Source organism: Electrophorus electricus, chromosome 15 (assembly GCF_013358815.1).
Source record: "Electrophorus electricus isolate fEleEle1 chromosome 15, fEleEle1.pri, whole genome shotgun sequence".
NCBI lineage: Eukaryota > Metazoa > Chordata > Actinopteri > Gymnotiformes > Gymnotidae > Electrophorus > Electrophorus electricus.
The window spans coordinates 13,961,717-13,983,615 of record NC_049549.1 but is presented as its reverse complement, the minus strand read 5'-3'; the positions used below and the strand labels follow the sequence as shown (position 1 = coordinate 13,983,615).

The window sequence follows — 21,899 nt, the reverse complement described above, 5'->3', positions numbered from 1 at the left end:
TTATCTTATCATAATCGACTGCTACCAATATTGTACTTAATTTTAATTCAATTTCAGTAAATGTGTAAAACACTTCAGTCTTTACATATTAAATTTTACAAACTGGGAGGTTCAATGAAATACATATTGGATGGAACATCACATGAGAGACAGGTGATTTTCCATATTCAAAATATTGGTTATTTTCCAAGTTACATAGTTGTAGGCATATATTATCAAATAAAACTAAGACTACTTGTATACATAGGAGGTTAAATTAATATCATTATGAGGATAGATCATTTTTGGAAATAATTCAAAGCAAATATCTATTTACTGCTGCACTTAAAAGTAAATTCCATGTGATTTAAGATTCTTGACCTATTCCTTAAACCCTGCATACAGACAATCTATGGTGTTTGGCTACGTCATTTTAACATGGTGCTCATATTTAGAAACAGTTTTTATATTTAAAGAAGTACTGCAGAAAAAAAAAACAAAAAAAACAACAAACATCCCAGTTCACCCACTGCATACTAGACTGAAGTCTTCAACCAAAATGCAGTAACAATCATTAAGACACCCTGGAACTGAGCATACAACAACTTCATCATAAAGGTCCACTTTCTTGACCATGAGTTAAATTACTCGATTTACACAGCTGTGAAAATGGTTCATGAAGAAAATGGCATAAATCTGATGATATGGCATACATGGAATACAAAAAGGAACATCCATGAATACTGCATAGTCATTGAGTGCATCTGATGTGTGATGTCATGATCGCTGTGACAAGGTCTGGTCTGATCTGAAATTCTCACAGTGGGTTATTTTGTGTGATTTTGTACATCTATTTGGAAAGTGTAAACACTACACCAGATCCATGCTGGGCTCAACAGTCCTGAGCAGTTCATCTTATCCACTCATCTAAAGAAGCCAGTCATTTATCATCGCCCAGGATAAGAATTTACATCATACTTTTTTCCCCTCGAACCTAGTGCAGCCATCTAGTGCAGAATTAAATACATAAACTGTAAAAACTGTAAAAATTATAAACTGGTTTCTGAAGCAGATCCTTTGCTTCGGAATTCATGTTGCGTGATAATTTGCAATCGTCGGTGAAACCTTACTAAAGACTGAGGCACTAAGTCCTCTTTAAACGACTGCAGTCGGATTGACTCCCCTCGATAGGTGAGAGGGGGATTAGAAGCACTTTCTTTTGCACAAAATTTCACTTTGAGGAGGAGCCTGAAGAGAACAGACATTTATCAAAACACGACATCCGTGCTTCTCGCACTGGTCTTGCAAGTTTGCTTAAGCCAGTAGCCTGATGGCACCATTCTCAGAGCCCAGCAGGAGGAGCCGTTTGGTGGGCAGCACAGCGAGGCTGGTGAGGGTGCCCCGAAAGTTCTCGGAGCTGAGCTTGGTGCTGCTAGCTGAGTTGGCAGAGATGTCCAGCATGGAATACACCCCTATTTTATTAGCTACAGTGCCGGCCACAATTTCAGCACCATACAGGTCAAAGGCATGGATGGGTTCAGAAGGAGTCCTGTACTGGTGGACAGGCTTGTGCTCCAGGTCTTTCCACACCATCATTGTGTGATCAGTGGAGGAACTGATTAGCAAATTCCCTTCAGCAGCCTGCAAGACAGACAGACAGACAGACAGACGCGCAAAGCAGATTTTTTACTTGCTTCTAGGACAGACTGAAGGATGCCAACCAGTGTCAAGACACACTGACTTCATACCACAGAGATCAATACTAGAGTAACAGAGAACCTAGCCTGTGAGTAATTATCAGCATGGCTCATAAAAGTCTCCCTAATGAGTAACTCCTGTCTATATTTGTCCAAACCAGGGCCTGTAAAGGCAGAGGCAGAAGCCTTGAACCTGATTATGGAGGTTAAATAAAGTTTGTTTTGCTGTAGGCTCTTGTTGACTGCTTCTGAGCAAACCGAAAAAAACCCGAACTTCTGCTCGCCACGTGGAAAGCTCAACACTACGGCACAGATTTCCGAACTAAAACATGGTAATGAAGGTGGGCCTCTCATCTATCCCTATTAAAAAGCCATTATTAGGGCTTTCATCTAATAATCACAAAACGTTCTGAATAGGTAATGCCATGAAAGCCTTCAATTGTCTGTATACATTAATGTTGTTTGAATGGTATTAATAGATTTATTATTATTATTATTATTATTAGGTTTATCATCATCATCATCATCATCATCATCATCGTTGTCATTCTATAGACCACATTTAGAAAAGGCATTTCAAAAGACTTGATCTTCAACACTATATGTCACAAGCTTTACAAATCCCTAGGTGGGGGGTTTCAAAAGATATTACTAAAATGTAAACGTTGTGCAATTGTGGGCCTTTGGATCTCACTCACAGCTGTTAAGACATCCTGAAAGTAGGATGTCTTAACAGCCTATTAATAACAACCTCTCCTATTTTGAAACCCCAAAGCAAAGAATCTGATGCATCATGACTCTACATGACCTGATGTTCTGATCTCCATCAGGATCTGCTTTGAGCTGATTATTTACAATTGTACACTATATTGCCAAAAGTATTTGCTAGTCTACCTTCGCATGCATGTGAACTTGAGTGACATCCCAATCCTAATCCATAGGGTTTAATATGACGTCGGCCCACCCTTTGCAGCCATAACAGCTTCAACTCTTCTGGGAAGGCTTTCCACAAGGCTTAGAAGCGTGTTTATGGGAATCTTTCACCATTCTTCCAGAAGCGCATTTGTGAGGTCAGACACTGATGTTGGATGAGACCGTTTCCTGGCTCTCTAATTCTTCCCCACTCTAATTCATCCCAAAGGTGTTCTGTGGGGTTGAGGTCAAGACTCTGTGCAGGCCAGTCAAGTTCTTTCACACCAAACTCACTTATCCATGCCTTTATGGACCTTGCTTTGTGCACTGGTGCGCAGTCATGTTGGAACAGGAAGGGGCCATCCCCAAACTGTTCCCACAAAGTTGGGAGCATGAACTTGTCCAAAATTTCTTGGTATGCTAAAGCATCAACAGTTACTTTTACTGGAACCAAGGGGCCCAACGTAACTGCTGAAAACCAACCCCACACCATAATCCCCGCTCCACCAAACTTTACACTTGGTACAGTGCAGTCAGACATGTACCTTTCTCCTGGCAACTGCAAAACCCAGACTCATCCATTGGATTGCCAGACGGAGAAACATGATTCGTCACTCCTGAGAACACGTCTCCACTGCTTTAGAGTCCAGTAGTGGTGTGCTTTACACCACTGCATCCGACACTTTGCATTGCGCTTGGTGATGTAAGGCTTGGACATAGCTGCTTGTCCATGGAAACCCACTCCATGAAGCTCTACACACTGTTCCTGAGCTAATCTGAAGGTCACATGAAGTTTGGAGGTCTGTAGCAATTGACTCTGCAGAAAGTTGGCGACCTCTGCACACTCTGCGCCTTAGCATGCGCTGACCCTGGGCTGTCATTTTACGTGGTCTGCCAGTTCGTGGCTGAGTTGCTGTCGTTCCAAATCAATTCCGCTTGGTTAAAATTCCACTGACAGTTGACTATTTAGGTGCGAGGAAATTTCATGACTGGACTTGTTGCACAGGTGGCATCCTATCACGGTACCACACTGGAATTCACCGAGATCCTAAGAGCGACCCATTCTTTCACAAACGTTTGTAGAAGCAGTTTGCATGCCTAGGTGCTAGGCTTTATACAACTGTGGCCATGGAAGTGATTGGAACACCTGAATTTAACAATTTGGATGGGTGAGTGAATACTTTTGGCAATATAGTGTATTATTAATAACTGCTCAGATCGACATCATACAAATAATATTCAATTTCCACATATACATTTACAGCATTCAGCATGAGTAGTTATCCAGAGTGACTTCCAGCGTAGGGAAGATATATAGAGTGTGTATGGGAATGGAACCCAGAACCTTAGAGTTGGCAGAAGGGTGTGCACACTGCCAGGGTGCAGCACCTGTGTGTGTCCATTACCGCGGCGCACTCACGGTTTCACATGAAACACGTTTGAGGCGTGCGCACACCCACCTTCATTTGCAATATATCCCCCTCGTGAGCAGGCCAGCCGCGCAGAATCAGGCCGGTCCGCGCATCCAGCAGCACGATGAAGCCAGAGGAGAACCCGACGGCCACTGTCCGTCCCCCGGGGCTCACGGCCAGGCAGCGGATCAGGCCCGCACTCATGTGGTTGTGGGCCAGGCGGAACTCGTGCTGAGAGCAGAACAAAAGGAACGGTGGAGCTCAAACTCACAAGGATCAGCGCGGCAGAGTGATGCGAGAACCGCAGCGCCGGCATCTACACTGCGTGATTAAATCGAACTCGATCGGTACTCCCTGCACGGCCTTCTGCGAGAGAGGGTACTAGCATCAGTGCTGTTAGTGCGATGAGACGGGGATGTGTAGGGCCTACCTGCAGGCCAGGCTTGCGTGGGTCTATGAAGCGAAGGACAGAGTCAGCACTGGCAAACAACACGCTGCAGTGAGGAGCAGGCATAGTGGTGATGGACGTGATGGGATTCTTCCCATCCAGAGGTTCATAAGAACGAATCTGCTTGCCTTGACACAGAAAGGAAAGGCAACACGCACGCGCACACACACATGTATGTATATATATGTGGAAGTATTTTATAGAGGTTATTGTTTCTATTGGTATGTTCTATTCAAAACAATTTGTAAAGTACACTGATAACAAATCACTGAAAGCCACTTAAATGACAACTGGTATAACGGCTCGGCGGCCGGCTCACTCTACAAAAGCTCGCCAGCAGCAGAGAGCCGCGTGAGCCTCTCACCGTTGAACTGGTCCCAGAGGTGTACAGAGCCATCGCAGCTCACCACCTCCTGTAAGGCCTCCAGCTGTGCCACACAAAAGACGGATTTGCGATGGTCCGCGTACGTTAGCCGCGGCTCCACATCCCGAGTGCCGTCGCCGTGATTATACAGCGGCCACAGTTTCACGGTCTTGTCCTTACTGGCAGACAAGAAGTAGTCCTCGCCAGCTAGCGGGGCCAGGCACTTGGCCGTCCCCGAGTGGCCCAGAAAGCTCTGCAGGCGGATCTGGTGGAAGTGGAAGTGTGGGTCTTGCTGGTTGAGGCCAATCTCGTACTGCCAGTAGGCCAGCCAGTTGCCCTGCAGGGAGCGGCTGCTGCGCGGGAGCTCCTGCTTCAGCGCGCTGTCCTCCGCAGTGTGGCTCAGCACCCAGGAGGAAGAGGAGAGGGAGGGAGTGGGAACAGCTGACAAGGAGGCACCGAGGCCCGTCGATGGGGGGTAGCCGATGTGAGGCCTCCCCCAGGCGTCCAGAGAAGACAGGTTCGGACTCCCACCATGCTCGGTGTCCCGCGACACTTGGATCCGGTTCCCCACCAAGTGGCTGCCGAAGGTGCTGGATTCGGGCAGGCTGTCCCCACCGAGGGGGGTGGAGGTGGTGGAGGTGGTGGGGAAGAGGCTGCGGCCAATCGGGTGGCCCAAGTTTGGGGAGAGGCTTACGGGGCAAGGCGACGGCTCCGCTCGCTGACTGCTGGACAGGTTGAACTCTGGGCTTCCAGGGCTTGCTCTGTCAAGGTAGGACTGAGCCTGGCTCCACACTAATTCATAGTTGGGAACCAGTCTGCGAATTGCTGCATCACCTACAATACGAAACCCGAATAAAAAAAGACTTAGCATTAACATGATGATGTAATCACAGGAAAGATATACTAAGGTATCCCGAGTACTTTTACTGAAGACAGGTGCCTGGAGTCGCAGGAAGAGCAAGGTGCTAGGCAGACCATAGTCATGGGTTCGAGTCCCACATTTACTTCAGTCTGCCTGGATAAGAGCATCTGCCAAATGCTAGAAAGGTGTCTTACCGATGAGACAGTAGAAAGGCGTGTAGGACACATAAGCCATTTCAGGGTTGAACACTGCCCGTAGTTCCTCCAGAACTGCCAGCTCACAGCTGATCTCGGTTCCCTCGGGAGTGCAGACATCAAGGTATATGTAGTCTCCAACCTCTCTTCGGGGAGCAGTCTCCATCTATACAGCAAAACAATGCAACGAATCCTTATACACCTTGAACTATTAGGTTATTAAAGCATACACTCCACTGTGAAGAAGAATAAAGCAGCATAGCATCGAGTTGCGTGTTAAGACTATGCACACACTACGGAGCGGAAGTGCTTTCATTATCGGTCTTGTTCAAAATTCAATGCGATTTGTTCATTTCCTCCTCACTGTGCTCATCCCAGCCCCTCCACTGCTGCCTCCGCTTCTCCCTGGGCAGAACATGCAACAACAACAACACCCTTTTCCCTTATTACTGGCTTTCATCCTCAAAAGCTGTACTATTAGTCAACTGGTACAAATACGATTTATGGCCATTGTCTGTACCACCATTTTATTCATTTAGGTTTCACTGAGGGACTGACTACTTTTTCTATTGTCTATGCACGAGTGCTTTTCATGCACAGCTCAAAGTGATATGGCATAGGTCAGGTAGAGGTCAATCAAATATAAATGTGAACAGTCAACGATCAGATTTTGGGCAAAAACTGGAACTGCGAGTGAAGCCCCATAAAACCCCCTTGCCACACTGTACACAGCGATATTCTGCTATGTGCCGGTGCCAGTTTCTTGTTACCTGATTCTGAAGAGTTTGCAGTAAGGAGAAGACCTGAAAGAACTGGCAGAGGGTCTTGCTCATGTGCTGCAGCACCATCTCTCTGCCAATACGCAAACAGATCAGAACCATGAGACTCAGGGTCTTCAGGCACACTGCAGTACGAGTCTGCACTCCGCTGGGAAAGCTGCAAGCAGGGGAACAGCCAAATGATCAGAGGGAATATCCCAAGCTTACTGAAAACAAGGCTGTACTCTCACTGTACCTGGTTACAGGTGGGTCATCTGGAAAACAAGCATTTATAACAAGAGCTCTATTGTGTGAGAGACTCTACCCCATTTTGGGTGTGGTGAGCAGGCTGAGGAGTGGCAACAGCACATCCTGGTTGATCTTCATCAGCATGTCCATTAGGGTTGTGTCCGACAGGAACACTATAATCTTCTGAGTCAGCACCACTGCACCTAGAAGGCCTGCCTCCTTGCGAGTGTTCAGGCGGCATGAGGAAGGCGGACACACCTAGAAAGGGTATGTTCATAAAATGATTGCACCGGTTACTGTCCGGGCTGTCACGAAGGAAGACACAAACAAAAATTAAATCATCATATATTGGTAGTTTATAATCAAAACAGAAATAAAGATGAGCATCCATTATACGACTACTGAGTGATCACTTAACAGCTCACTCTGATTTTACAAGGCACACTCTCACTGAAATCCATGCAGTCACTGAAAGAACAACACCAAGCTTGTCAGCTAGATGTTCAGCCAACGAAAAGTCATGTGAGGCTTGTCTGAATCAAGCAGCCGTGTTCCTGCTGACAGCAAACAATTGTTCACTAAAGGGTAATCATCACTGAGGCCACCGAGGACGCCACCTCACTTAAGATTGTTTTATTTAGCAAAACATCTGTTCCTTTTAACATATAGAGAATGCTATATGAATATGAACATACGTGCACACACACAAATTAGAGTGTGTGTATACACACACATTATACACACATATATACATATATACACACATATATACATATATACATATATATACACACATATATACACATATACATATATATACATATATACATGTGTGTGTGTGTGTGTGTGTGTGTATGTATACATACGTATGTATATATGTATGTGTGTGTGTGTGTGTGTGTGTGTATATACATACATACATACATACATACGTATATATACATACACACACACACACATTTTATATTTATATATATATATATATATATATATATATATATATATATATATATATATATATATATATATATATATATGTGATAGGTGACCCACAGCTTGGGCATCAGGGTATCTTTTATTAAGGTTAGTCAAAGTGATTTTGAATCTGCTCCATACTGTTGTTGAATGATTTTGTGTTATTTATAAGTGAGTCTTTTTTAAAGCTATGCTTCTTCTTTTTCAATGATGATGAAATTAAAGCTATACGTTTTGTTGTTTCATTTAATTGTTATTGTGGCTATTTGTTTATTTGTACAAAAATATATATAAAATTCATTAAAAGATCCTTAGAAAAATGCTGTCAGTCAGAAGCCCAAACTGCTCAAACTTTTAAGCACGATTGTGTGCTACGCACCAAATATTTAAACATATGATTATCAACATAAAACTTACCAGGTAGCCAATGTACGGCAGGTACTGATAAGTCAGTACAGGTTCTCCATACAGATGGGCTATGTAGATGAGACAATCAAGAACTGGCTTTGCAGTCTGGTCACCAACAATTGATTTCTTTTCATACACACTCCCTACACATTCAACACTACTCTCCTCATTTGCAGATGGCACAAACTGGTGTTTCTCAGGACCTTCAGGAAGAAAGAAGCAAGCATAGTAAAATAACTGGATTACTGGTAAAATAACGCATTTCAACTTCTTCAGTCCTCAGTATAAAGATAAATGGTTCGCTGTGTCCCATGCATCAATCAGCACCAGTTCCTACCTATATAGCAAGTATTAAGCAGTCGCAGCAGATTTCGAGCCACATATCGAGAAGTTACAGTAGGTCCCAATTTAGCAGACAGCCATCTTACAGTCTTGCAAACAGTGTCTGTAAAAAGTATTTAAATATATTTTTAGCATCACTGACTGACTGTTCATACAACTGCGCAACTGTTCTCACAATAGCACTATTTATGAATACTGAAATTTATTTAACAAAAAAAATAAATAAAATGTACATAATCAATGAGAGGAAACAGTTGACTTACATTTCCAAAAAAGCTTACCCAACAAGATCTTGTGTTCCTTCTCCTCAGAGTTCTCTGAAAGGTCATGCTCCTCCTCCTCCTCATCATCATCATCATCATCCGCCATGCTTTTCTCTGCCTCTCCTTGGACCATTCCGTTGATGAAGTCACCCTCCAGAGTGCCCACGGTGGTATCAGATTCCTCCGTGCAGCCAGACAGCGAGAGTTCAAGACTGGGCATGTTTTGTGCCAAGTGTTCTTTGTCCTCAACTCCCTCCTCGTCGTCATCTAGTTCTCCTCCATCGTCACTGGCCTGCTTCAGGTCCTGACTGCTGTCAGCAGACTTTATGCTTGCGCGATCTTTGGTGGAATCTCCATCTCCGACGGATGCCTCACTGGCACTACTCTTGTCACTGAGTTTCCCCACGCTAAAGGCCTCCTGGTCTTGGTCTTTGTTTGCAGCATTCTGGCCCTGCTGTTTAGCAGAAACTCCAGCTTCTGGTACAGATGAACCATTATTGACATAAAAGCCATTCTGGAAGTCCTCACCTTCTGCCAGAAAGACCTGGTCACTGAGACTGATGCCTGAAGAGTAGTCCACAAGCCCTGGGTCTCCAACACTACCCATGCCACCGCCAACCCCCCCACTCCCTCCTCCTGCTTTTCCAGCTGAGGCAGCCGACGACGGCCTTCCATCTTCACACTCAAATTCTTCCTCTTCTCCCAAGCCACTTACAGCACGCCTTATGACTTTAGGCCCATCCCATTCATTGCCTGTGCCTGTACTGCAGCTCTCAAATCCAGTGATGACCTGGAGCACATGAGGTAGGAGACTGGAGAGAAAAGCCTGCAAGCCCAACCGCACAATAAGCTGCAGCACAAAACAGTCTGTGTAGAGGTAGAAACGGCCACGCAGACAGCGGGGATTCTCATACACACCAACCAGCGGCTTTATTAAGTATTTTGATGCATTGCGAGGCCCAAGGACCCTGGAGACAGGCTCAAATAGGTACCAAGCAGCATACACGGCTGTAGATTCCTCTGTCATTAAAGCAAGCACAAAGGGTAAGAGAATCTCCAGTCCCTCTGCAGTGATATCGCCTTGTAGTAGAGTTTGGAGCTGTTGCCACAAGTTGAACACAATATCCCGCCCCTGAATGGTGTTGATGGAGTCCATCTTGGAATGGTAAGAGAAAATGAAGTGATGCAGTGTTGGGAAGTATTCTGGAAAGGGAAATGGAGAAAGGACTGGACTAAGCAGCTGCCAGGGGTTTGGTGGTGGAAGACCCTCATATATTGGCTCATACTTAAACAGAAATGGTGGACAGGCATTCAATGAATCAGTTTCAGATGTATGCTTGCGAATCTGCAGAAGGCTCTCAAGTGCATGATGAAGCGGTAGAGGTACATCTCGAAGACTGGAAACACAAAGCTTCATTACTGCCTTATAACGATCACTCAAGGGTGTACCGGGCTTTACACCTCGCAGTTTTGAAGAATAAAATATTTCTGCAGTAAAGACACCCAAGGCTTGCATGTCTCTGTGAAAGAGGTCTACAATAGACAGTGGTACCTTTGAAACAGTGCTGTGCACATCCATTATACAATGAACTTGGGAGTGTAATCCTTTAACCAGGAAGTTATTCAACTTCTCTAACTCTTCTAAAGGCTGCAGAGGTTTAAAACCTTCAGGCAAGGTTATTCGGAAATCATCAGTGTAAGAAGCAGTAAAACCTTCCTGCTTCTTAATAATGGAAGTCCCTCTCTGAATAACAGTACTCCTAATTCCAGGTCCCAGAGCATTTGTGGGATTGCCTGATGTTTCTGCAGGAAAAGAACTATGAGAGGGTGACAATGCCAAAGCAGCAAGTTCTCCAATCGCTTTCCCTCCTGCAGAGCTCACAACAGGCACTGTTACAGTGGATGTAGCAGAAGCTGAAGTGCTTAAGGAATCGAGAGCTTCTGTTCCTTGCTCAAGCTCTTCATCCCGGTCAACCAATGTCCAACCACTAGATTCACATCCAACTGCCTCTGGAACTATTCCATCTATGTCATCCATTGTGGCCTCAAGTGTTGGGATTTGCCATGCTGACACACTGACAGGACCAAGGATTGGAGGTTCTGCTGGTGAATACTGATAAGGTGCAAGACGGGGTGGGTGAGGCTGGTCAAATAGTTGAACCACTCCATAGCTACTCAGATGGGTGTGGTTGTCCACCAAGTGTAAGCACACATTCTTAGCCTTTACAGCTTCTTTACCTGACAACTTGTAACCAAATGTCAGGTCAATCCAATGGTGTAGCTGCTGAGACACTTCACGGCTCTCCAGCAGGCGTCTGTGGACTGCAACGAATTCCTCGGAAGAGTTGCACCACGGAGGTACGTCAAGGTCTGGCATATCTGGGTGAATGGAACGAAATATGGAAGGATCTGTATAGAACTCTGGTATGCATTCATCTGGAGTCCAACTCTGAATACGTTCCATGCTAGCCGGGTATTCATTGGGCTCCCATTGGGACCGAACATGGCTACAAAGTACAGATTTGGGTGTCTGTCTAGCTTTGTACACATAATAGGTGATGTCTGATAGAACATCTGAAATATGATGAGGTACATGGAGATGGTCTGACTGCACTGGACCACTTGGACCAACCGATGCACCAAGCTCGGAAGGAAAAGCACCTCCACCACCTCCACCAGTCACTGCTGCTGCAAGGGCTTCTTTGGTCATTTCATAGGTAAAATCTAGCTGTTTGTCACCCTTATTCAGACGAAATTTTGACCTCCTGAGATCACGAAATCTCCCATATGGCACAGTGAAATCCACCACCCAGGGTAAAACCGGGTGATAGTTAGGGTCACCCTCGCGTCTTCCTGCTAGTCGATTCAACTCCATCAAATAGCTGAAATTGCTGGCTTTACCATGCACCCAGTCTAGGACCAGAGATTTGAGCTCACCCAAACATTCCTGGCAGTGCTGTTTACTGAAATCACTTAGAGCATCTCTTGCTTTTAAACTTCTGGACACTTGTCTTCCTGTTGCATACTCATCTGCAGCCTTGTCCTCTCCCAGTTGTTCATAATGTGCAAGAGAAATCTTGAGACGACTGCAGAGCTGCTCATCAACAGCCACGTCCTGCAAAGACAGCTCTCCGCATGACAGTCCTGATCCATGGCACTCGCGAATTGCTGTGAGCACTTGGTACAAAATGAACAGCACCTTAGCATTGCTGTTAGCCAGCTTAGCTGGACTGAAGGTGACAATGTCATGAAGAGAATACTGAGTGTATGGGAGAATGACATACAACACCTCCGCTGACTCAAGCAAGCATTCAGCTGGGAGCACATTTGGACACAAAGTGTCTGTGTTGTGCTTGGGAGCAGAGGAGCTGGATGACAGAGGACACTCTTTGTCCTTCTCTCTGGCTGGAGAGAGGGATGGCGAAACCCGGTCAGTGGAGAAAAAAGTGCTACCAAACAGTTTCTGCAAAGCCTGGCGAACAGCATCGGCAGCCAACACCTGCGTTTGTTCAGTAGGTCCTACATATGGCTGCACATGCTTCATGTATGCCTCATGCCACAGATTCCTATAAAATGCAAAAAGGAACTTCAGTGCCAACGCAAAAGGAAAGCTTAGAAAAGAATCGCTTACAGCTTGATGGTGACATTTGCACATATGTCCTGCAGGCCTGCCAATACCCACAGGACTTCTGCAGGACAAGGAAACAAATATATAGATATATGGCTTGTTTCAGATTACTAAAACTTAACGCCAGCTAATAAAGGTCTTGAAATCACAACATTAAGGGTTTCAGAGTAACAACTAAAAGCTGAAAATAAATCCATTACATTTTTTAAAAACTTCTACAGGCCTTTGCACTTTCCACAAGTAAACGATTCTTTATTTACTCAGACCCACTATACCTGATGTTGCACTGTGACACTTCCTGCATCTGTCTCATGAAGGAGTCCTGGGAGAGCTCCTCTCCCTGGGAGATATGGTCTTTGGCAAGCCTATAGCCCAGCTTGCTCTTCCTCAGGCCTTGGATGCAAACACGAGTCCAGCCAGGTGGAAGCTTTACCTGAGAGCGCTGGAGAAGAGTGCGGACATCTCCATCACTAACGCACTCATAACGAGCACAGCGAGTCACTCTCCTCTCTCTCAGCCCCATCACCCAGCGGGTCGGAACCAGAGCCACCAGTTCCTGCGGCCGTGGCCCGGGTCCAACCTGCCGCTGGTCAACTCCCAGGTCCCTCTCAAATGCTGAGGTCAGCCACTTCATGACAGCCTCTTATGTTTTAACCAGAGCAAGTATGAGTTTTGCAGTCGGGGTGTTAACCTGCTCCTCCAGAAGAGGAACTGTCAGACCCTCCTATACCCCCATGAGAAGTTTAGAAATGGATGGACTGTTTGCTTCAGTGAACTCTGTGAAAAGAAAACACAACAGGAAAAATATGCAGCAAAACATTCATATTTAATGTGTACGTCACAAAAATCCAGTCATATTAGGATGTAAACTCTGATGTGCATAATCAAAGGTTCCTTAATAGATAAAAAAAAAAAGACCTCGGTCGCTTACTGTACAAACACTAGACTGGGACCACAGCCTGTGAGCTTCACAAGAAAACCGATGTAAGAAACAAAACATGTAACGTAATCTAACGCAGCAAATTACGAAGGCATCCAATTGGGGATTCAACTGTCAACTGCTCAAAGCACAAGGCACAATAGAGACCGTATACATTAAAAAACAAAGATTACAATCATGTTCTGAGAAGAACCTCCATGTTACTTTTCATCTTATTAGCTACCGTAATTGCACGTGTATCTGGTTTGATAAGATTTGGCGAAAGAGCGCACAGGAAATAACTTTCCCCAACAACATAGCAGGATCATACCAGCCAGGGTTTGTTTAGCCGACCGATTCTCAAAGTAAGAAAGAGCATTTCTCGTCACCAATAAAGTTAGACGTTACAATGCATGCCCCCCTGACCGTAGGACTGGTCATTTAAACACGAAAGTCAACTAATTTAAGGGAACAACCCCACCGAGGCCAGCCAGACAGTGACAGTATTGACGTTAGTGAGCTGAGGAGCGTGGCTAGCCAGCTAGCTAGCAGCTTCCTACCTCTGTAGTCAGCTGGTCAGAAACTGCTGTGGGTCAGAGTTGCTGCCATAGCTGTAGACGCCATTGTTCCTTGGCGTAGAAGTGGATTTTAATTACGCCATACAAGCTTGCTGTGAAGTCCAGCGAAATTCACAGGACTTCAGATCCTGGGCAGCCGACAGTATTTTGCTCTTCCTAGAATGAAAGAAGCCATGATGTGGAGTTGGGGAAACACGTGACTCTCCTCGCATTGCGTGCACAACCGCGCATCATAGATGATACCATATATATATATATATATATATATATATATATATATATATATATATATATATATATATATATATAATCATAGATGATATTCCTTAAAATATATATATATATATATATAATCATATATGATATTCCTTACATGTGGATTTACTCTCTCCAACAGCTACGTACCTTTGTCCCGCAAACTGGTTTACAGATTTATGCATAAACGTAACTGGTGCGCATTGTCACCAAACAACTTTTCAAAATCCTCTTACACACTCATGTGACTGTCGACATGTGAGGGAAGATTTCCCCGTTCAGTTTTTTTTTTTTTACGAAGATTGCCATAAGCTTAGGCAAGGAGAGATGTACACAGGGTTATATTTAGGTTTATGATTATATAGCGCAAAACATTTAGAATATTCATTATACGTGGCTGTTTCTATGATACATTTTAGTTATATAACAGGATATTTTAATATTATCATATTTATACGGGGTCCTCCTGCCATAATTCAGAAGCACTGCTTGTACTTGGCATTTGTCTTCAGACTTCCCTGACGTTGTAGTTCCTCATGCTTGTAAGTGCTCATGTGACTACAAGCAACCCATTCTGAATATTCTTGGCGATGGCCTCTTAGTGAAACCAATTCAATTGTTTCCAGTTACAAGTTTCATTTATTTAGCCAAGTGTTTATTCTGGAGTGAATGACCACAAATTGCATAACTATTACACTGTAATTTGTCTGATCTATGATAGCGAATTACAGCTAAGATATCGCATGAAAATATAGCAAACTTACTACAGATCAAAACCACTTTTCCTCCACAAGGCGGCGGTATAATGTAACTCAAATTCACAAATTCAAACAGTAATCATACACCACTAGATCTGTTACTGCGAATGAGTTAAAATGATTGCTTTTCAGTTTTACCTGAGAAACGCTGGAATAATCGTAGTGCTTAAAAGGCTAACTTAGTACGTAAAAGTCTAAGAGTCACCTTTACTTTATAGAAAATGCTCAAGTTTTCCTTCAAGAATTACCCTACGCAGCTAAACCTGTCCGGTCCTATTTGAAAAGCGTTCACTCTATAACAAAACGTCCTGCGACAGGGAGCGTGCTTGCATCCTTGATATGCGCTCTCTCGCGCTCTCTCTCTCTCTCTCTCTCTCTCTCTCTCTCTCTCTCTCTCTCTCTCTCTCACCCCCCCCCCCCCCCCCCCTCCCCGGGTTAGTTAAAAAGAGAGGGTCCGGCAACTACATGAAACAGGATCCCTCTTCTTTTAGAGATGTCTGCAGTGCTAAAATCGCTCTGGACCCTCAAGCATGGCTTAATATTGGTCTTCACTCCTTTGATGCTTCTTCCTCTTCCCCTTGTTATCGGTACAACGGTATGTTAAATCGCCATTTTAGCAGATGCAATGAAATATATTAACATGTTTAGTTAACTTTTTTACTGTTTATCTTGGCACATTTATGACATCTTTACTTGTCTCACATGCTAACCACGTCAACTGGAGAGTACTGCGACCAACCAGTGCAGCACCGTACCGTACATCTCTGGCGTTTGTATTTTGATTTACCTCTTAAGCGTAACGGCCGAACATTGTCCAGCCTTGGAACAGCTGTAACATTGCAACATACCATGTATTTCTTTTACTTTTCTTTAATTTTTTTTTTATAGTAAAGCAAAGGAACAATTGACAATTGCTAGATTCTTTCTTTATACAGCAAAGTTAATACTGACCAATAGACATAACTAATCATATGCATTTTTTGGAATATTATTAACATGCAATAAAAGCTGCAATAGTACTAGGACAGTTGTTGCTTGTCTGATATTGCCGTTAAAAACTCTGATCTGCTGTTTATCCATATTACTGCTCGGTCATGTGCAACTAAGTCTGCGCACTCTCACTGCAAGCCTGCCCATCGACTGTGGTGCCTGTTGGCGTCGTTGAGGGCCTGCGCGTGTGTTTCAGGAGGCCAGCTGCGCCTATGTGATCATCCTGATGGCAGTGTACTGGTGTACGGAGGCTCTTCCGCTGGCTGTCACTGCTCTCCTGCCTGCTCTGCTTTTCCCCCTGTTGGGCATCATGCAGTCCAAACAGGTAGAAACACCCCCCCCCCCCCCCACCGGTTCCTGCGCACGACTGCTGTGTTTTGCCTGCGCAGGTGTGTACACAGCCGGCCATCGGTAACCTGACTGCACTTCTGCTCTGCCTCCGTTGCGCAGGTGTGCATGCAGTACCTGAAGGACACTAACATGCTGTTTGTGGGTGGTCTGATAGTGGCTGTGGCAGTGGAGCACTGGAACCTGCACAAGCGCATCGCACTCCGTGTGCTGCTATTCGTCGGAGTGCGTCCAGCACTGTGGGTGTCCGCTGCACGGCCCGCTGCACAGTTCCCAAGCCCTGTTTAGGACTCTGTGTTGAGCAGAGTCTCTGTTTCTGTCTCACTCCCGTTCTCTCTCTCTCTCTCTCTCTCTCTCTCTGTGCTCGGACGCAGTCTGATGCTGGGCTTCATGGGAGTGACGTCCTTCCTCTCCATGTGGATCAGTAACACGGCCACCACGGCTATGATGGTGCCCATACTGCAGGCCGTGCTGGAGCAGCTGGATTGCCGCGAGGCCGCGCCGGACCGCCCCGAGCCTCTGCTGGAGCCCGAGGGCTGCGGCGAGGTACCGAGCCAGGCTCCAGAGACGCAGTACCTTCAGCTGGCCAAGTATAAAGGCGGCCAAGGTAAGACACCGGGCCATACTTAGAAAGTACAGGGAGACTCTGCATTATGTGTTTTTTCGATCCTGCTCACAGCTCCATGGAAGGGGAGGTGGAAAGTTGACACGTCAGAGGCCTTAACACAAAACAACCAAACAAAGCACTAATTATTACAAACAGGTGCCCTCTGTTAAAAAAAAAAAGGCAGTAATATAAAGTATATACAAAGAATATAAAGTAAAAGACAGCACAAAGTCAAAACATCTAATTATTAAGACTAAATAAGAGGTACATTTGAACATATGTACATATGGTGCATAAATGTAATATTTATGTTACATTGGTTGATGTAAGGTGCGGATATGGTTGGGGAGGTTTCCAGTAAATGGATAGTCTTTTTGGCACTTTGTATAAAAACATAAAATACCTGAGTCTTTTACTCAAGGGGAGAGGTTTTAGACGGGTCGATTAGGTGCTCAGAGTCATGGAATATTTTCTGCCTTTCATGTTAAATAGGACTCACGTGGATTTTCATATGTGCTCGCAGGATGCAAGAGCCAATGCCTTTTAGTGCACTTGTGTGTGTTTGCTGGCCTTACAGGGGCGGTGCTGAGCAGCCCAGACGCCGAGGCGTCCCGACGCCGCCAGGCTGCGGAGAGGTGGCCGGCGTGTAAAGGCATGACGCTGTGCGTGTGCTACGCTGCCAGCATCGGGGGCACGGCCACGCTCACGGGCACCGGCCCTAACCTGGTGCTGAAAGGACAAATGAGCCAGTGGGTATCGTGCATAATTAATAGCTACGACGTTTCTAAAGCTTGAACTTACTTGAAGTCAGGTTTCACAGAACTTCCTCTAACCCTCCCTCCTTTGCCTTTGGCTTGAATTCTCTCTCTCTCTCTCTCTCTCTCTCTCTCTCTCTCCCTTTGCCTAATCCCTTCCTCCCTCTCTCATTCTCCCTTCATGAGACGAATGATGTGACACGCCCCTTTACCCCTTCACCCCAGATTGTTTCCTCAGAATGCCGATGTCATCAATTTCGCCTCCTGGTTTGGCTTTGCCTTCCCCAACATGATCATCATGCTGTTGTTGGCCTGGCTGTGGCTTCAGTTTCTGTACATGGGGTTCGAGTGAGTGCTGTTAATCTTTAATCCCTTTTTAATTGGGGTATCCGAGCCCCGCCTCCCCCCCACCCCTTTCTCTGTCACCTGTCGCTCTGCCGTTTCTCCTCTCTGCAGCTTTAAAAAGACGTGGGGATGTGGCTCAGTGAAGACCCAGAAGGAGATCGCCGCTTATAATGTAATCCGGGAGGAGCACCGGCTGCTGGGGCCTATGTCGTCTGGCGAGCTGAGTGTGCTGGGACTCTTCGCCCTCCTCGTGGGGCTATGGTTCACCCGCGACCCCGGCTTCGTGACCGGCTGGGCCACGTGCACATTCAACTCGGATGCTGAGTATGGGTCACGCCGCCCGGATAGGCTCTCGTTCCTTTAGTCGTCAGTTCATCAGAACCATAGCTGTGACGTGCGGGGAGAAACGCCGCGTCAGGGATGCAGGGTGGCTTGCCGCGGTTAACGTAAACTTGGACCGATGGATAATGTCAGTGTTTGAACCCGCAGGTTCGTGACGGACGCCACGGTGGCAGTGTTCGTGGCTCTGCTCCTCTTCGTCCTACCCTCGAATCCGTCACTTCTTTTCTGCTGGCCTCCTGCTGGCCCCGGCCCAGGTGGCGGAGGGGGGGGGGGGGGGGGCTCTCCCATCACCTAAAAATATACACAGCATAGTGACGCGCATGCCAAGTGTTCCGATTTGAGGGTTCCTTTTTTACTGTTGCCACGGCAGCCCTGCTCACCTGGAAGGTGGCCCAGAAGAAAATGCCCTGGAACATAGTGCTGCTTCTGGGGGGAGGCTTTGCTCTAGCCAAAGGGAGCGAGGTGATGTTCAGCATCTGTAACCCAGCCCCCTTCCCCCAACTATTAGTTGTTATTAACTTGTTATTGTTATTATTATTATTATTATTATTATTATTGCTGTTGTTAGTAGTAGTAGTCATACTTGAATTCATGCATAAAGTCCAGATAGACATACAAATGTAGTGCCACTACCTAACTTGTCAGACTGCATTTGTTTTCTTTCTTCATAGGAAAAATAGATATGTTTATTCAAATAAATAAACAACTTACTCACGTGTTGGTCTTGTACACTGTCCCTGTTTCTCCCAGGAGTCAGGCCTGTCCACGTGGATGGGTAATCAGTTAACCCCCCTGCACAATATACCTGCCTGGGCCATGGTCATCGTCCTGTGTCTCCTGATCACCATACTGACAGAGTGCACCAGCAATGTAGCCACAGCTACTATCTTCCTCCCTGTCTTGGCCTCTATGGTAAGAGTGTAAAAAAAAAAAAAAAAAAAGGACTCCAGTGGCATGCTGCAGTAGTTATTTGATGTGCATATATACCCATTGTTGGTTCCAACCAAAATACAGGTACTGCAGCAATTTCCAGGCCTAGATTTATAAACCCAATTGTACATTCAGTCTCACACAATTACTTTAATCCCTTTTCAAGGCCCCTCCAGCAGCCAGCCAAGTTCTCACCCAGCCCAGTTCTTCCGGCACCCCATCCCCACAGTCTTCTGAATTGGGCCCCGTCCTCCCCACACTGTGTACACTGCACCACTCTGCTTTCATTTGGCTAACTTAGAAAGCTGTACAATGAGCCCTTGTTCTGAGTGGACCAGTCTGGAGTGTTTCAAGAATCACTTAGTCGAAGACTAAATGATGAGTCCGAGTATGCCGTGAAAGGCATTTAAAGAATTTACAGGAATGAAAACTTAAGGACTAAGTGCATTTAGAGATCTGGGTATTTTTTTGTCTTCATCCATATTTCATGGATTTTGTCTGCATCCATATTCTGTAAGCTTCTTTACTATTCTGTTGTTATTATTCTTTGTCTTTCAGTCTGCATGTTCAAGCATGTTTAGGAACATCTTCATGTCTGCATTAGCAAGCAATGATGATGATTTTGATCTCTCTCTCTCTCACACACACACACACACACACACACACACACACACACACTCACCATGCACACAAAGCCTGGATCTTCTCTATTCTTTTACATCCAAAAACAAGATCAAAGTCAGGTCCTAAAAGCCTAAATTGCAATGCTTCAAGCACTATATGATGGTTGACAAATCAGCTGTGTGGTAGGAGGGGCTGCTCTCTGGCAGACATGATTCAGTCTAGACATTATCTTGAAAAATCTCAGCTTAATTACACCCTAAATGAAGGTGCACAGCACAGAAAACCGCAACCTGAGTCAGACGTCTGACTCAGTGACAGTAGAATTAGACCAGAGCAGTTGTCATTCTCTTTTAAGCCAAAAATCAGCCATATGAGGTCTTCTTTTGTAACTTCTCTGTTACAGTCCCAGTCGATTGGCGTGAATCCCCTTTACGTTATGGTGCCCTGCACGCTCAGTGCCTCTTTTGCTTTCATGTTACCCGTGGCGACGCCCCCCAACGCTATTGTGTTCTCATACGGCTACCTCAAGGTTTCAGACATGGTGAGATTTGCAACATGGCTTCTGCTTCTCGCGTAGCTAATGAGATTGCTGAGCACAGTTCTGAAATCTGTATTTCAGTAGTAATTATGATTACATTTTGACTTACATTTAAAGATAGCATATGACTTCTTGATTGCAAATGATTCTTCATTGTTGAAAAGTAAAAAATATTTTGTTCTATTGTAGTCCAAGGGTCAGAGTTAATATTAGATTATAGTATTAAATGTAAGGACTAAGTTCCCGTGTGCTTGACCCCACTCTGTGTATCTATAGCATCTAGATAGTTTACAGTAACGTTTTCGCATGGTGTTTTCCTGCATGGTGCTTGAGTGAGCACATGGTGATTTCCATGTTTTCAAGACGAAGGCAGGCATAACGATGAACATTATTGGGATCCTTTGCACCATGCTGGCCATCAACACCTGGGGTAGGGCCATGTTCCACTTGGACTCTTTCCCGGCATGGGCCAACAGGACGGGCTCGTGAAGGGCTGCGTCTGGCCAAGTGAAAACGCACAGCAAACCTCCTATCCTCCTAAACACCTCGTACCTGCACCACTGTCCACAGGGGAGCTCCTCCTGTAGCTCTCTGAGGCTGCCACTGTTAACATGAAATACTCAGTTCACTAAGTAGCATTTATGCCTGTTTTTATCTTTATGGGACAGTAATTCATGTCCAAGTCCTTTAAATCAGGGTTTTGGTTGTTTTTATATAAGTATATTCCATATGTATGGTTGATATTAAAAGTAGAAAAAGCAGATAGCAGGGAGTCATTAAAACTTGCCCTGTGGGTCTTACACAGAGAACTGTAATTGTAATTGTGACTTGTTCATATCTGGTGTTTATTGTCTAAGTGAAGATACTGTTTACATGCAAGGTTGAAATACCATCAGCCATCCTGTAATTTAATAAGAGTTCTCAACATCTTTGCTGTGGTCATCTTCATGAAATGATTCAATTGGCTGGTAATGCACAAATATGTACTCACACTGCAGTTGTGCAGCTATCATATATCATAGATATATGCTTATCATCCCTGCCAATGTTCACCACACATACCAGCAGTATATGTGTGTGTGTGTGTGTGTGTGTGTGTGTTCCTGAGTACAATGGATATAGTACAATGTGTTTTGTACTGTATGTAACTGTGTATGTTTTTTACCTGTACAAATAAAATCTGTAGAATATTGCTTTTGCATATTAGAAGTTAAGATCAGGGTCAGGCACCAAGATTTAGTTTTAAATGAGTGTGAGCAAGGTTATTAAAAAGTCATTAAAAAAAGCCATTGAAAAGTAATTGATAAGCCATTGAAAAGCCATTGATAAGTTACTGGCTACTTTGCGTTTAAGTCTTTTTAAGTGCAGTTTAAGTTTATTTTTATTAATGCACAAATCAGAGACACCAACACAGCAACC

The 21,899-nt window shown here is 45.0% G+C and overlaps 2 protein-coding genes across 6 annotated transcripts; one reads left to right on the top strand and one right to left on the bottom strand.

Annotated features, from left to right (window-relative positions):
• Positions 1 to 28: 28 nt before the first annotated feature.
• On the bottom strand, positions 29 to 14,169 carry wdr81 (WD repeat domain 81). 2 transcript variants are annotated; one of them, XM_026997682.2, is made up of 12 exons: positions 13,971 to 14,169; positions 12,767 to 13,268; positions 8,882 to 12,429; positions 8,596 to 8,703; positions 8,268 to 8,461; positions 6,952 to 7,133; positions 6,639 to 6,804; positions 5,869 to 6,034; positions 4,813 to 5,646; positions 4,431 to 4,576; positions 4,049 to 4,231; positions 29 to 1,620 (listed from the first exon to the last, which is right to left on the bottom strand). In XM_026997682.2, exons 2-12 carry the CDS (start codon positions 13,123 to 13,125, stop codon positions 1,294 to 1,296), a joined length of 6,213 nt encoding a protein of 2,070 aa, XP_026853483.2. In that variant the 5' UTR covers positions 13,126 to 13,268; positions 13,971 to 14,169; the 3' UTR covers positions 29 to 1,293. The 2 variants fall into 2 exon arrangements, with proteins under 2 accessions (XP_026853483.2, XP_035389902.1); XM_035534009.1 differs by lacking the exon at positions 13,971 to 14,169 and adding an exon at positions 13,423 to 13,463.
• A 1,279-nt stretch (positions 14,170 to 15,448) lies between these two features.
• On the top strand, positions 15,449 to 21,673 carry slc13a5b (solute carrier family 13 member 5b). 4 transcript variants are annotated; one of them, XM_035534011.1, is made up of 13 exons: positions 15,449 to 15,596; positions 16,188 to 16,316; positions 16,442 to 16,578; positions 16,714 to 16,946; positions 17,524 to 17,695; positions 17,927 to 18,049; positions 18,158 to 18,370; positions 18,536 to 18,642; positions 18,759 to 18,850; positions 19,139 to 19,300; positions 19,485 to 19,581; positions 20,346 to 20,483; positions 20,844 to 21,673. In XM_035534011.1, the coding sequence occupies exons 1-13, from the start codon at positions 15,495 to 15,497 to the stop codon at positions 20,912 to 20,914; spliced, it is 1,776 nt and encodes a 591-aa protein (XP_035389904.1). In that variant the 5' UTR covers positions 15,449 to 15,494; the 3' UTR covers positions 20,915 to 21,673. The 4 variants fall into 4 exon arrangements, 3 of the variants coding, with proteins under 3 accessions (XP_035389904.1, XP_026853484.1, XP_035389903.1); XR_004776886.1 differs by lacking the exon at positions 20,844 to 21,673 and having other exon boundaries at positions 19,485 to 19,831; positions 20,346 to 20,415; XM_026997683.2 differs by lacking the exon at positions 19,485 to 19,581.
• Positions 21,674 to 21,899: the final 226 nt, after the last annotated feature.